This window comes from Plecotus auritus (assembly GCF_963455305.1).
Source record: "Plecotus auritus genome assembly, chromosome: 5".
NCBI classification, from domain to species: domain Eukaryota; kingdom Metazoa; phylum Chordata; class Mammalia; order Chiroptera; family Vespertilionidae; genus Plecotus; species Plecotus auritus.
Genome location: NC_137776.1, coordinates 152806482 through 152819252, shown reverse-complemented (window position 1 = coordinate 152819252; position 12771 = coordinate 152806482). Strand labels below are relative to the sequence as shown.

The 12771-nt window shown below is 33.3% G+C and overlaps 1 protein-coding gene across 7 annotated transcripts in view; it reads left to right on the top strand.

Moving 5' to 3' along the window:
- Positions 1 to 12771, top strand: part of AGTPBP1 (ATP/GTP binding carboxypeptidase 1) — a 105515-nt gene that overhangs the window by 80940 nt on the left and 11804 nt on the right. For 5 of the 7 annotated variants that reach the window (XM_080668553.1, XM_080668552.1, XM_080668550.1 and 2 more), the window contains 5 exons: positions 916 to 1096; positions 2370 to 2499; positions 4176 to 4307; positions 6846 to 7022; positions 9585 to 9745. In XM_080668553.1, coding sequence (XP_080524679.1) covers positions 916 to 1096; positions 2370 to 2499; positions 4176 to 4307; positions 6846 to 7022; positions 9585 to 9745 — 781 coding nt within the window. The remainder of the gene's footprint in view (positions 1 to 915; positions 1097 to 2369; positions 2500 to 4175; positions 4308 to 6845; positions 7023 to 9584; positions 9746 to 12771) is intronic. The other 2 variants (XM_080668554.1, XM_080668556.1) reach the window with 1 other exon arrangement.

Genomic DNA, 12771 nt, shown 5'->3' with positions numbered 1-12771 from the left:
TAGCCCTCGGTCTACTTCTGGGCCTCAGTTTCCTCATCTCGAAAATGAGAGAGCTTTTTGAGACGATCTCTAAGGTCCCTTTTGAGACTGATATTCTGTAGTTCTTATCCTTGTAAGTCATAACCATAATGTAACAAATTATTTTAAGAGTTTATGTAAAAATGTCATCAATTAAATTTATAGCTAATTTATAAATAAAACCACCAGGAAGTTATCAAGTGTTTTAATTCTAGCACCAAATAGCTACTTATTTTTCTCGGCCATTTATTTTTTTAAGGTTGCCTCAGATGTATAGCTGGGGTAGAAAAAATAAGAAAACTGTTCTAATTTTGATAAGAAAGTAAAATATTTTCAGGAAAGAGAAAGCTCTTGCTATGCATGAAAATATGATCAGGTGAGCTGAGTGTTATTTTGTAGATGGGTATATCTAAGCGCATAGTGAAAATATTTCTCTTTGTAAATTTCTGAGAAGATATACCTTTTTTTCTGTACTTGTCATAGTGACTGTAAAACAGGGATAAGATTATATTTTCCTTCTTTTCCCAATGACTTTATGAAAAATAAATTTATATTTAAAACGTCCCCAGCTACTTGTTCTTTATAAAACCAATATTATGTTAAAGAAATAATTTTTATGTTAGATTAATCATTGGTAAATAGGTGACTCATGTAGTGTTTATTGCACTATGTTCATATTATGAACTCCTTTAGGATGTGGCTTGTATGGGTTTATATCTGTTTTTCTCTCCAGGGCCTAGTACAGTGCTTGTTTATAGTAGGTGCACGCTGAATTCTATTATGAATGTATATCAGAATTCATGATTGAGTGGATATATTTCTAAAGCTCCAAAGTCAAACATCATACAAACTTTTAGTCGTTGTTCATTTTAATTTGAGATTTTATGTGTACCTTAGGAAATCGCCCTTACGTTTTCTTATCTGCTCGGGTACATCCTGGAGAAACTAATGCAAGTTGGGTAATGAAAGGAACATTGGAGTATCTCATGAGTAATAGTCCTACTGCTCAGAGCTTACGAGAATGCTATATTTTTAAAATTGTCCCTATGCTAAATCCAGATGGTGTCATCAATGGAAAGTAAGTTAAGCAATAGTTATAGAAATATTATAGATAATTGTGGTCAGTCTATATAAAATTGTTGAAATAATATTATTCAGGGTGAATTTGAAGAGCAAATCTAGTGACTTTCTAGAACAAATTTTTAGTGGGAAATTCATTTAAGATACATTTTTAAATGAAAATATATTTTGTATATTAGTAGTATGGCATTTTGACAAATTCTGTATTCATGACAGTATGATTTCATAAAATGTCTATCTTGCTTGAATTATTTTAGAAAAATCACAGTGTTAGGATATGAGAAAGATTTTTTTAACATATCCTCTTATATTTCTTTTTTAATTTTGTCAATGGTGTGATCTTAGTTGTAAAATTTAAAATCTCCTGGGATCTCTTTCCACTGATATGGCATGTTGTGTCCATCTGCTAACTTCTTCCTGGTATGAGGAAGTACAGTCTCTGACAGAAGGAATTCTTTAGCCTGGGGATGCTAGAAGATACTACTTTTTAAGTGAAGGTAGCTCATTGTTAGTACAATTCATATATTGTGGCAATTAGACAAGGTCTCTTTAGTGCATTGGAAAGATGGAATTTGACATGAGCATCTCCAAAGTTGAGGGTACTGTGCTTTATTCAATAAGTGTAGCATGAATCTCTCATAGTTCAGGAAAATTTTAAAAAGAGGATAATTTATTTTTAGGTATGTTATGGTAATGGAACTAAAATGAAATTTTATGTCTTATTTTAATTGACCAGTTAGAATCCTGTTTCTGTTTCTGTTATCACCTTCTGATTGTTTCCTTAAATTTTTGCTCAGTGGCTGTAATACTTAATACCTATGATTAAATAAAAATGTATTTAAGTATATATGCTTTTCATAAACTAACCTTTCTTAGCAGGGCCCAGATAGCACTTTTAATAATAACTAATACAATCAAAATATAAAATATTAGTATAAAAATGATTATTATGTAGTCAGAATGGGAAATATGGCCATTAATTTTTATAGAGTATGGAATAAAATCCCAGAATTGAGAATTAGTATTTTCTATAGCTTGGAAGTTTTGACCTATGAATCTGAAAGCTTACCACACTTAGTTGCATGTAACACAGGATCTTGGATACAGCAAATGCTTAATAAATGATTATTTAATGACTAAAATATGCATTCTGTTGAACCCACCATCTATACCAATTTGAAATTTTTAGTGAAATAGAATCATCAAATCAAATATATATAAGAATTTATTAGTATCAGTGTTTGTCTATCATTGTGTTTGCATTTGTATAGTCACCGCTGTTCTTTAAGTGGAGAGGATTTGAACAGGCAGTGGCAGAGTCCAAATCCCGATTTGCATCCTACAATTTACCATGCGAAGGGGCTGCTGCAGTACCTGGCTGCAGTGAAGCGCCTACCACTGGTAAGTGCCAGGATTTGTTTGTGCTTTGTACAAAGACATGTCTTTGTTGATTAAAGACTTAGTATTTTATACATTACTAGAGGCCCGGTGCATAAAATTGTGCACTCTGCGGGGGTGGGGGGGGTGGTGTTCCACAGCCCGGCCTGCGCCCTCTTGTAGTCGGGACCCCTCGGGGGATGTCTGGGACCCCTTGTTCCTTATCGCCCGCCTGCTCGCTGGTCCTTACTGCTTGGCTCGCTGCTTCTTAGCACTGCCGCAGAGGTGCAGAGGCGGGAGAGGCTCCTGCCACCAACGCTGCACTCGCCAGCTGTGAGCCTGGCTTCTGGCTGAGTGGCGCTCTCCCTGTGGAAGTGCACTGACCACAAGGGGGCAGTGCTTGCATCGAGAGTCTGCCCCCTGGTGGTCAGTGCACGTCATAGCGACTGGTCATTCCGCCAGTCGATTTGCATATTAGGCTTTTATTATATAGGATTTTCCGGTTATGAAAGCTAAGTGTTAATTTCAGAAGCAATTTCTTCAAAATATCTTTTTCTGTTATCAGTTACTTGTGTACTAATTATGGTATCAATATAATGTATTCATATTCTTATTTCATCAGATTTAATTTTTATAATTCTCATGAGCCCTTTACTTTTCTTTTTTATTTATGAATATTGGTAACTCCTGGTTGTAATTTTAGGTATTTAACTTCACTGTCTGAACAACACTGTGGTAATAGTATTTTCCAAATTCTCAAACTAGTAGCTTATATCTGAGCTCTTTAGTCAACTCTGAAGCTGGTCAGTCTCGGCTACTCACATGGGAAAGGTCGTATAGGTGGAGTGGGAGGCTCCAAGAGCTGTGTGAATGCGCTTCTGCTTTCAGCAGCTTTTGTTTAGAGTGTTTCCATTCTGGTAGTGTTTAAATGAGTTAATCTTCCTTTAGGAAAGAAATATTTTGCAGAGGGGGAAAATTGGCATGTGAGCCTGTCCTTCATTTTTAAAATGATGTTCTCAAAAATTAAATTGAAACTGTACTCTAAAAAAATATTTATTTTTATTTTTTAAATTATTGATTTCAGAGAGAGGGAAGGAATGAGAGGGAGAGGGAGAGAGAAGGGGTGGGGGAGAGAGAGAGAGAGAGAGAGAGAAAGAGAAAGAGAAACATTGATCGGTTGCCTCCCACCTGTGCCCTGACCAGGAATCGAACCCACCACCCTTTGGTGTATGGGACCATGCTCCAACCAACTGAGTCATACCAGCCAGGGCTCACAAGGGTCAGGGCTTAAACCACACTCTTTTTAATAGTGTTTTTCATGAGAACATCTTCATGTGTTTTTAAATTAGATAAATATTTTAACAGCTCTTGGGGCAGTGATGACTACAGATGTAGATTTGACCTATAATTGAATTTATTATTTTTTATAATGGCGCATAGAATCTGATATACAAGAAAAGAGTGGAATTTGTGGTTTGATGCAGGTCTTGCAAAGAACTTTCTATCCATTCTAGTAATCATAGATTTCTTTTCAAAAGTAGATATTCTACTTTTATTGACTCTACTTGTTAAATGGTGACTCAGTTACAGTAAAAGGATCAAGGAACACAGACCTGTTTATTGGCTTAATAGTAACTAGATTTACTTGGCAATAATGAGTTTGAAGGTTTTTAATTCTTAAAACATATAATCTTTTTAAGGTTTATTGTGATTATCATGGCCACTCCCGAAAGAAGAATGTATTTATGTATGGCTGCAGCATCAAGGAGACAGTGTGGCATACCAATAATAATGCAAGTTCCTGTGATATTGTGGAAGATGTGGGATACAGGGTAATTATCATAGATAAGTCAGGAGTTTTTGAGATACAACCATGCATACAACTACAGAAAATAATTTAGCATATAAACTACTCAGATTCTGTTCATGTTGCCATTTTGCTATTATGGTTTCAAATTTTGCATTTAAATGATTCTTCCAAATGTTTTTGCTTTTTTACATTTAGATGTTTATCTGGAATTAGTTCGATATGGGGACCTATTTAGTTTTATGTATAACCATTGATTAAAGAGTACATCCTTCCTCGGCTGATTTTATAAAGTCATCTGTGGCATACCATTTTTCCACATGCATGGGTGTGTTTTGAGGTATGCCGAGGACGGACATGAGATCTTACTGCTTCAAGCCCTGTGTGCTTTCATTCTTCTCCTACATTTATGCCTAGACAAGCACCCTAGGTTAATTTGCAAAAGAGTTTCAGTAATTTACCACTGCCCTTAGCAGAAGCTCAAAGTACATTTTTTTTTTTTTTGGTTCTCTCTCCTCCCCTTTTCCAAATAAATAAAATGTTAGAGTTATATAAAAAATGAAAACAATCGAGGAATTCAGAGTAGTCAGCGAAAGTCATCTCACAGTTACTGACGAAGCAGTTTTGCTATTCTGAGCACATGAAGTCATAGGTTATACCTATGTGAAGTTTTTGTTTGTTTTTCAGTGCGCCACAGCTACCTGTTTTTTCACCTGTTTGTTGGCCATCTTTCCTGGTCACAGGGAGATCTGTGTCAGCCTTTTGACAATTCCACAAGGTTTCCATTGTGTGCTTTTATTCTTGTTGTACAGATGTGCCAAAATTTATCCAGTTACCCTCTGTTGGTGGTCATTTGATTAGTATGCCAAATTGTTCTTCATAAAGATTATACAAATAGATGTTCCCCAATATAATGAATGATAGTGGTATTTCTCCACACCCTTATTGCATAATACTATTATTTTTGCCAGGTTAAAAAAATAGCTCATACTTTTAATTTGTGAATCTATAATTTTTAGGATGAGTATTTTCTCATATGTTTGACCAATTATGATCTCTCTTTCTTTTTCAAAATAGGCTTTTTGCATATTCTCTGCTTACTTTTGTGCTGGTCACCTAGTTATTATTGTTTTTTAAACTGTGTGTATTACAAGTGTAGCAAATTTTTTTGTGATGTATAGTAATTTAAAACTTTTATCATATTTATTGAATTCTTAAAAAATGGCTTCTGGGTTTTAAGGTTTTGAAAAACTTTTCTCATTCCAAGATTTAAAAGTATGGTTCTATGTTTACTGTTTTTAGTTTCATTTTAAAATTTTACATTTAAAATTTCAATCTAATTAGAAGTTAATTGAATGAAGATGAGTGACTGGAGCTTGTTTTTCTCAGTGGCTATCCAGTGGTGTCAGCATTAGTGAGTGATCAGTTTTTTCTCTAGTAACTGTAATAACTTTAACAGGTACCTTTGGTTCTAATTTTGAATCTTTTCTTTCTAGAGATACATCTTTCTGCACCAATATCACAATTTAACTTAACCATAGGCATATAATTTAGGTTAATATCTGTTCTCCAGTCATTGCCTTTTCTTTCAGAATTCCTCAAGGGGTATTCCCATATTTACACTTTCAGGTAAACTTCAGAATGATTTTAAGTTGCCATAAACATTGTGGGCATTTTGATCGTGATTGTCTTAGTTTTATTGATTAATTTGGAATGATTGACATTTACAGTGGCAAATCTTTTTTTGTTGTTGTTAACCCTCACCAGAGGATATTTTTTCCATTGATTTTTAGAGAGAGTGGAAGGGAAAAAGAGAGACAGAGAGATAGAGAGAAAAGAACATCAATGGGAGAGAGACACATCGGTTGGTTGCCTCCCGCACGCCCCTCAACCAAGGTACATGCTCTTGACTGGGAATTGAACCCAAGACCCTTCAGTCTGAAGGCTGATGCTCTAATGCAGTGGTCGGCAAACTGTGGCTCGCGAGCCACATGCGGCTCTTTGGCCCCTTGAGTGTGGCTCTTCCACAAAATACCACGGCCTGGGCGAGTCTATTTTGAAGAAGTGGCGTTAAAAGAAGTTTAAGTTTAAAAAATTTGTCTCTCAAAAGAAATTTCAGTCGTTGTACTGTTGATATTTGGCTCTGTTGACTAATGAGTTTGCTGACCACTGCTCTAATGACCAAGAAAACCAGCTAGGGCTACAGTGGCAAATCTCTTAATTAGTCAAGCCATCTTTCATGACTGTAACGTTTTTAAAACATGTTTTCTTCATGTTTTTTCTTACATAGTTTTTATTCCACTTACTGGTTGCTACTATACTAGTAAATGTGATACTTTCTTCCATTCTATTTTCTGATTATTTTTCTAGGAAAGCAGAAAATTCTAAATTAGTAAGAGAATTATGTTGATGTTTTGAATAGCAGGAGGTATAGCAAGAAGATCTGCATGACCCTGCTTTAATCACTGTGCTTTCACGAACATTTTAAAGATTAAAAACTTAGAAAAATTTTAAGTTAAAAAATTTCTTGAAATACTCTATTTTATCATTCTTATCTTTGCAGACTTTGCCTAAGATACTGAGCCATATTGCCCCAGCATTTTGCATGAGTAGCTGTAGCTTCGTAGTGGAAAAATCTAAAGAATCCACAGCACGTGTTGTAGTTTGGAGGGAGATAGGAGTACAAAGAAGCTATACCATGGAGAGTACTTTGTGTGGCTGTGATCAGGGAAAATATAAGGTAAAACATTTCAGGACTTCTAGCCTTAAAATAATATTTGAAGACTTTTTTTCATATTTATAATCCAAAGGTTTTCAAGTATATATTCCATGATACATTTGATATACTGAGTTATATGTAATTTGCAATGATGAAATTGAATTGTATGCAGTCTTTAAACATTTAAAAAATTTTATTGAACTAAATAGCTTGCTTTGGATTCTCACAAAATCTTGAGTATATTTATATTCATACTTTTTAAGAAAACATGTTATAAATACTGATTAGTAATTTATAATGAGTTGTGCAAGTAATACATTATTAATAAAATTTTTATGTCATATTTGTTGGATGTAAATATATTTTTATGCATTTAGAAATAAACACATTACACTTATAAAGTTTTTAAAATGTATTTTTATTGTTGAAAGTATTTCAGATTTCCCTCTTTCTCCTCCACTGACCCCCTCTTGTGTCTCATTTTTAAATGCATGTCCCTTTACTAAATATTTTTCTTTACTAAGACTACTTTTTGTAGTGCCATACACTTTTATTGGAAACAACCTGAGTTTAAACTCCGCTTTTGAAATTTAAGACTAATAAAATATTAGGTGACTTTGAACTTAAAAATTTTAAATATGGAAACTTAATGGACAATGAATTGGACTTTATACACGCAACAGCAAACCTGAACATCTTTCTTGCCTTGGCACAGGAAGTTTTTTAGGTGTCCTGTTTTGTTTTGTTTTTGACATAGGGCAAGAGGGAACTGAATCGAATAGTGATTTTCATTTACCTCACATAAAGATGGTTATAACTTTATGTTTTGAAAGAGCTAAAAATCTTCCAATTGTTTAGTATTAAAAATGTGACCATATTACAGTTGATGTCAGAATGTTTAAGTGGAGAGAGAGCCTAAGTAATGATTTTCAGTCTGTAACAAGCTGGAAAAAGATTATGTAGATTTTTGCAACTGACATTCAAGCTTTTGGGGCCTGGTAGAATAGAACTTAATGACATTTCAGTGCTTTCTGTTTTAGGTTGACCACCATATACTCTTCTTCCTAAGTGTAATAATAACTTTTGAATTCTCTCCAAATATTGTAAAACAGTGACTTCTAGTTTGCCAAAGTCATGATGAGAAAGAAAATGTAGCTTGAGCACCATTCCAGCCCCCAAACTCGGTCCCCCAATCATTGCTTTAGTGGACAACTCTGCCAAGGACATTCAAACTCCATGGAGAGAAGTGTGTTTTACTAAGCCAAGTTTTTTTATGTCTGAAATTCAATTCTTTGATCATAACATACACTTCTTTTTAGTTTTTTTCCTTTTTTTGATTAATAAACTTTTGTTTTTTAGAATAGTTTCAGATTCACTGAAAAATTGAGTGGAAAGTACAAAATTCCCACCTACCTCCATCCCCACACATGCATATAATTATACTTTTCAAACTTATTAATATTAGCTAATAAGTTGTGTGAGTCTAATTATATTTTAAAAAAAAGATTTCTTCACCCTGAGAATGTTCTTATATTACTGTATTTTAGGCTGTAAATGTTCTTTTCCTATGAATTAATTCAGAAATAGGCATAACCTTTCTAAAGCTCTTAAATTAAGATGGCCAAACTCTTTAAATAATCAATCAGTTAATCAGTCATTATTATAAAGGCATGTAAGTTAAGTAATAGTTTTTATAATTTATTTTCTTCAGTTAGCCTATGCCTTTAGTCCTGTCATTGAAAAGTGGTTTTACAGTACCTTGTCTCTAAATAATGTCAGCTCTCATCTATACATCCAACTTTTATTGGTGTAAGAATTTCACTTATTTTAGAGATTTATTTTTATCTGAAAATTACATGATAAGCAAAATCGTGATTTACACTCCATTTTTATCCTTTTACGTGTTTACATTTAACTTCCAGTAAACCGTATATTGTTTATTGAAAATTCTTGTGTATAAAAGGATATGGGGGTAGTGCTAAAAATTTCTCTGTGCTTTAGTAGACAAAATTTGAAATGAGCATTCTTAATTGACATGAAGTATAGGAACTTATTTTACTAATACCTCATTGGCTTAGATTTGTTTGTTTCTTTTTCTTTTTTTGACATAGTTACCTTTCTTTTATTTATTTATCATACAATAAAAGTACCTATAATGTTCAAGTATACAAATTGGAGCCTTGATTTTAACACTATAATATTTCAACATTGGCATCCAGAGTAGTGGATTACAAGAAATATTAGCGAGATCTTGTAAAAATCTATTTTCACACATGAACTCTAAGAGTAACATAAGCACAAAATGTTTATGTATTTTTTCTCCCCAGTGTATTAGTGAAAATAGTTTGCATTTGATGAATAAGAATAGACAGTTTAGAAATGATTTTTAAAGACAGTTTCCTTTATGACTTAGAATATCTGATATTGCTAAGACATTCTGTTTGTTGAGTCCTAGGTCCATACAAAATATTAATATTCAATCTTATTAATATAATTATAAATTCCTTTTATGTCATTTTAATGAGATACATCCAGAGGATAGCAGACATCATAGTTACACATATAATATTGCTTTATATCCAGGGCTTACAGATTGGTACTCGAGAATTGGAAGAGATGGGAGCAAAATTTTGTGTTGGTCTATTGCGTTTGAAAAGACTGACATCCCCATTGGAATATAGTCTGCCTTCCAGCCTGCTTGACTTTGAAAATGACTTGATTGAATCAAGCTGCAAAGTAACTAGGTAAGGCACACTTGTTTATTCTGTTGTTACCTTGTAGTATTCTATTAGACTTCATTAAATCAGTTAAGCATAGAAAAGGCACAGAGATTTTGACAGCTAAGAACATTTTGAAGATTACTATAATTAAGTTTACATATTTAATATTTGTTTCAAGTTGTAATAATATTCTTGATTCTTTAATATTGATTTTTAGATGAAATTTTAATGAAATATTCTTATATTTTGAGTACTGCTTTTAGTGATCTTAATGGTTTACCTTTAACCTCTCAAAAAAGCATTGTGGAAAATAGTATGTATATCAGGTAATATCTAAATTAAGAGGGATTTAGAATTAGGATTCATACTTTAAAAGGAAGTCTATTTTGTTGTCATCTACACACATCATATAACTTTCCAATAATTTTCTGGTTACATATACCAGAAACAGCTAATTTAGTACGCCTTTGAAACTTGAACTGTATCTGCCAAATATTCTTCTAAATAGGTAAATTTTGGTTCCTAAAATTCAATGTATATAAAATTTGATCAGCTATAGAATTAGAAACAATTCAGTATCATAGTTCTTAATCATAATATTAGACCTTAGCATTTTATAGTTTGATGTGTATGAGTAAGAATACTGTCATTATACAGAACCTTAATTTTTGTTGTTAGATATTGACTTGTCATCAGATTTAATTATTGCCATGCTCTATTATATATCAGCTTAGGAGTTTTAAGTATAGTAAAACATCAATTAGAACTCTGTTCATTGTGATAGTTGACAGAGTGATCACCTGAATTTTCTACCCTTGAAAGTGTCTGCTAAACAATAATGGAAGCTAATATAAAGATTGTTAGTTGTTCTCACTGATGTGTAGAAGCTTCCTTTTAAGTTATTTCATGTATTCTCTTCCCACCCCAGCTTTGTTGAGGTATAATTCACAAATAAAATTGTAAGATATTTGAAGTATGCAATGTGATGATTTGATATATGTATACAATGTGAAAAGATTTCCTATATTGAGTTATTAACATATCCATCCATTACTGTACACATTTGTGTGTGTGTGAGTATGAATATTTAAATTCTACTCTCTTAGCAAATTTCAATTATATAATCTAGTGTTATCAACTATAGTCACCATCACTTCCACAGATCTTATCTTACAGCTGAAAGTTTATATCTTTTCATCAACCTCTCCCTATTTCCTCACCCCCAGCCCCTGGCAACCACTTTTCTCCTCTGTTTCTATGAGTTCCATTTTATTTCTTTTCTTTTAGGTTTCACATTGAAGTTACATCATGCATTATTATTATTTTCTTTGGCTTATTTCACTTAGCATAATGTTCTCTAGGTTCATCCATGTAGTAGCAAATTAAAATATTTCCTTTAAAAAAAAAAGAATGGTTTATTGATTTTTAGAGAGCAAGGAAGGGAGAAGAGAGAAATATCAATGTGAGAGCATAATATCAATCAGCTGCCTCCTGCCCGCCCCCTACCAGGGATCAAGCCTGCAACCCAGGCATGTGCCCTGACAGGGAATCAAACCAACAACCTTTCCATGCATGGGATGATGCCTAACCAACTGAGCCACACTGGCCAGGTTTCCTTCTTTTTTAAGGCTGAGAAATACTCCATTTTAATCTGTGATAATTATGAAAAACTAGAGGCCTGGTGTACAAATTCGTGCACAGGTGGGGTCTGGCTGGCCGCCTCAATTGGGGCTGATCGGGGCCAGGCTGGCCGGGGGGAGGGGTCGTGGGCATTCAGCCAGCCGGCCCCGCCCCTGATCCGGGTGGGGGGTGCCGATTGCGGCCACAGTGCGCCTCAACGGTTATTCTAGCGTTCCAGTCGCTTGACTTTTATATATATAGATAAGTTTTCAATTATTCTCTTAAGTGTATCTACCATGCTTCATTCAATAAATATAATTTAGTTTTATAAATAACAATGGAAATCTAAAAAATAATTACAAGTTTAACAAGCTTAAAAACTGATTTGTAAAATTATTTTACTTAGAAATCTTGAAACCTCTGAATGTAAGACTTTATATTAAAAAGCTCACAGATTCTTAAACCATGTTGGTATTATTATGTATATAAGCTATAACTAACTTTCTTTTTATTTAATGTTTGTTTTTAACCTCTGTCTCTTTATATTTAAAAATGTCTCATAATTAGGACATAGTTGTTTTTATAAATTTTAATCTGACAGTTATATTTTAATTGAAATATTTAGTTCATTTACATTTATTATAATTATTGACATATTTAGACTTAACTCTACCAGCTTATTCGTTGTTTGCTGTTTGTTTCACTTGCCCTGTAGTTTTTGTTTGTTTTGCCTTTTTTTAGATTAATAGATTTTAGATTGATTTCAGGTTTATATTGATTTTATCCTCTTAATTTCCTTTAATGGATACTTGGTATTACTTCACACATTCTCAGTATATCAAAGTCAATACAGATTTGTACTTTTATCTTCTATTGGACAATATAGGATCTTTAGAACATGTTAACTCCATTTAACTCCCTCTCAATATATGTGCTGCTGTTATCAGATATTTTATGAGTATACTATTAATATTTTAAACTTACAGACATTATTACTGTTTTATGCAGTCTTTGGATTTCCACATACATTCACTGCCCTCTTCCCCCCTTTCCTTTTCATTCCTTCCTACATTTCACTTTTTATCTGAAGTAATTTTTCTTTTGTTCAAAGAATACTATTAAGTCTTCATCTTTAGTTTAGAGGGATATTTTTGCTGGATAGGTAACACTGTCCTTCATTGAAGAGGCCATTCTGTTGTCTTTGGTCTTCCACTATTGAGTTGTCAAGTTGGGTGTCAGTCTGATTGTTGCCCTTTGAATGTAATCTGTCTTTTTAGGCTAAGTTGCTTTTATGAATTTCTCATAGTCTTTGGTATGTAGGGATTTTAACTTAGGCTTTTACTTATTTTTCCTGGGTTCACAAGGTTTCTTAAATCTGTGGCTGGATATCTTCTGTCAATTTAGGGAAATTCTTAGCCATTTTCTCTTCA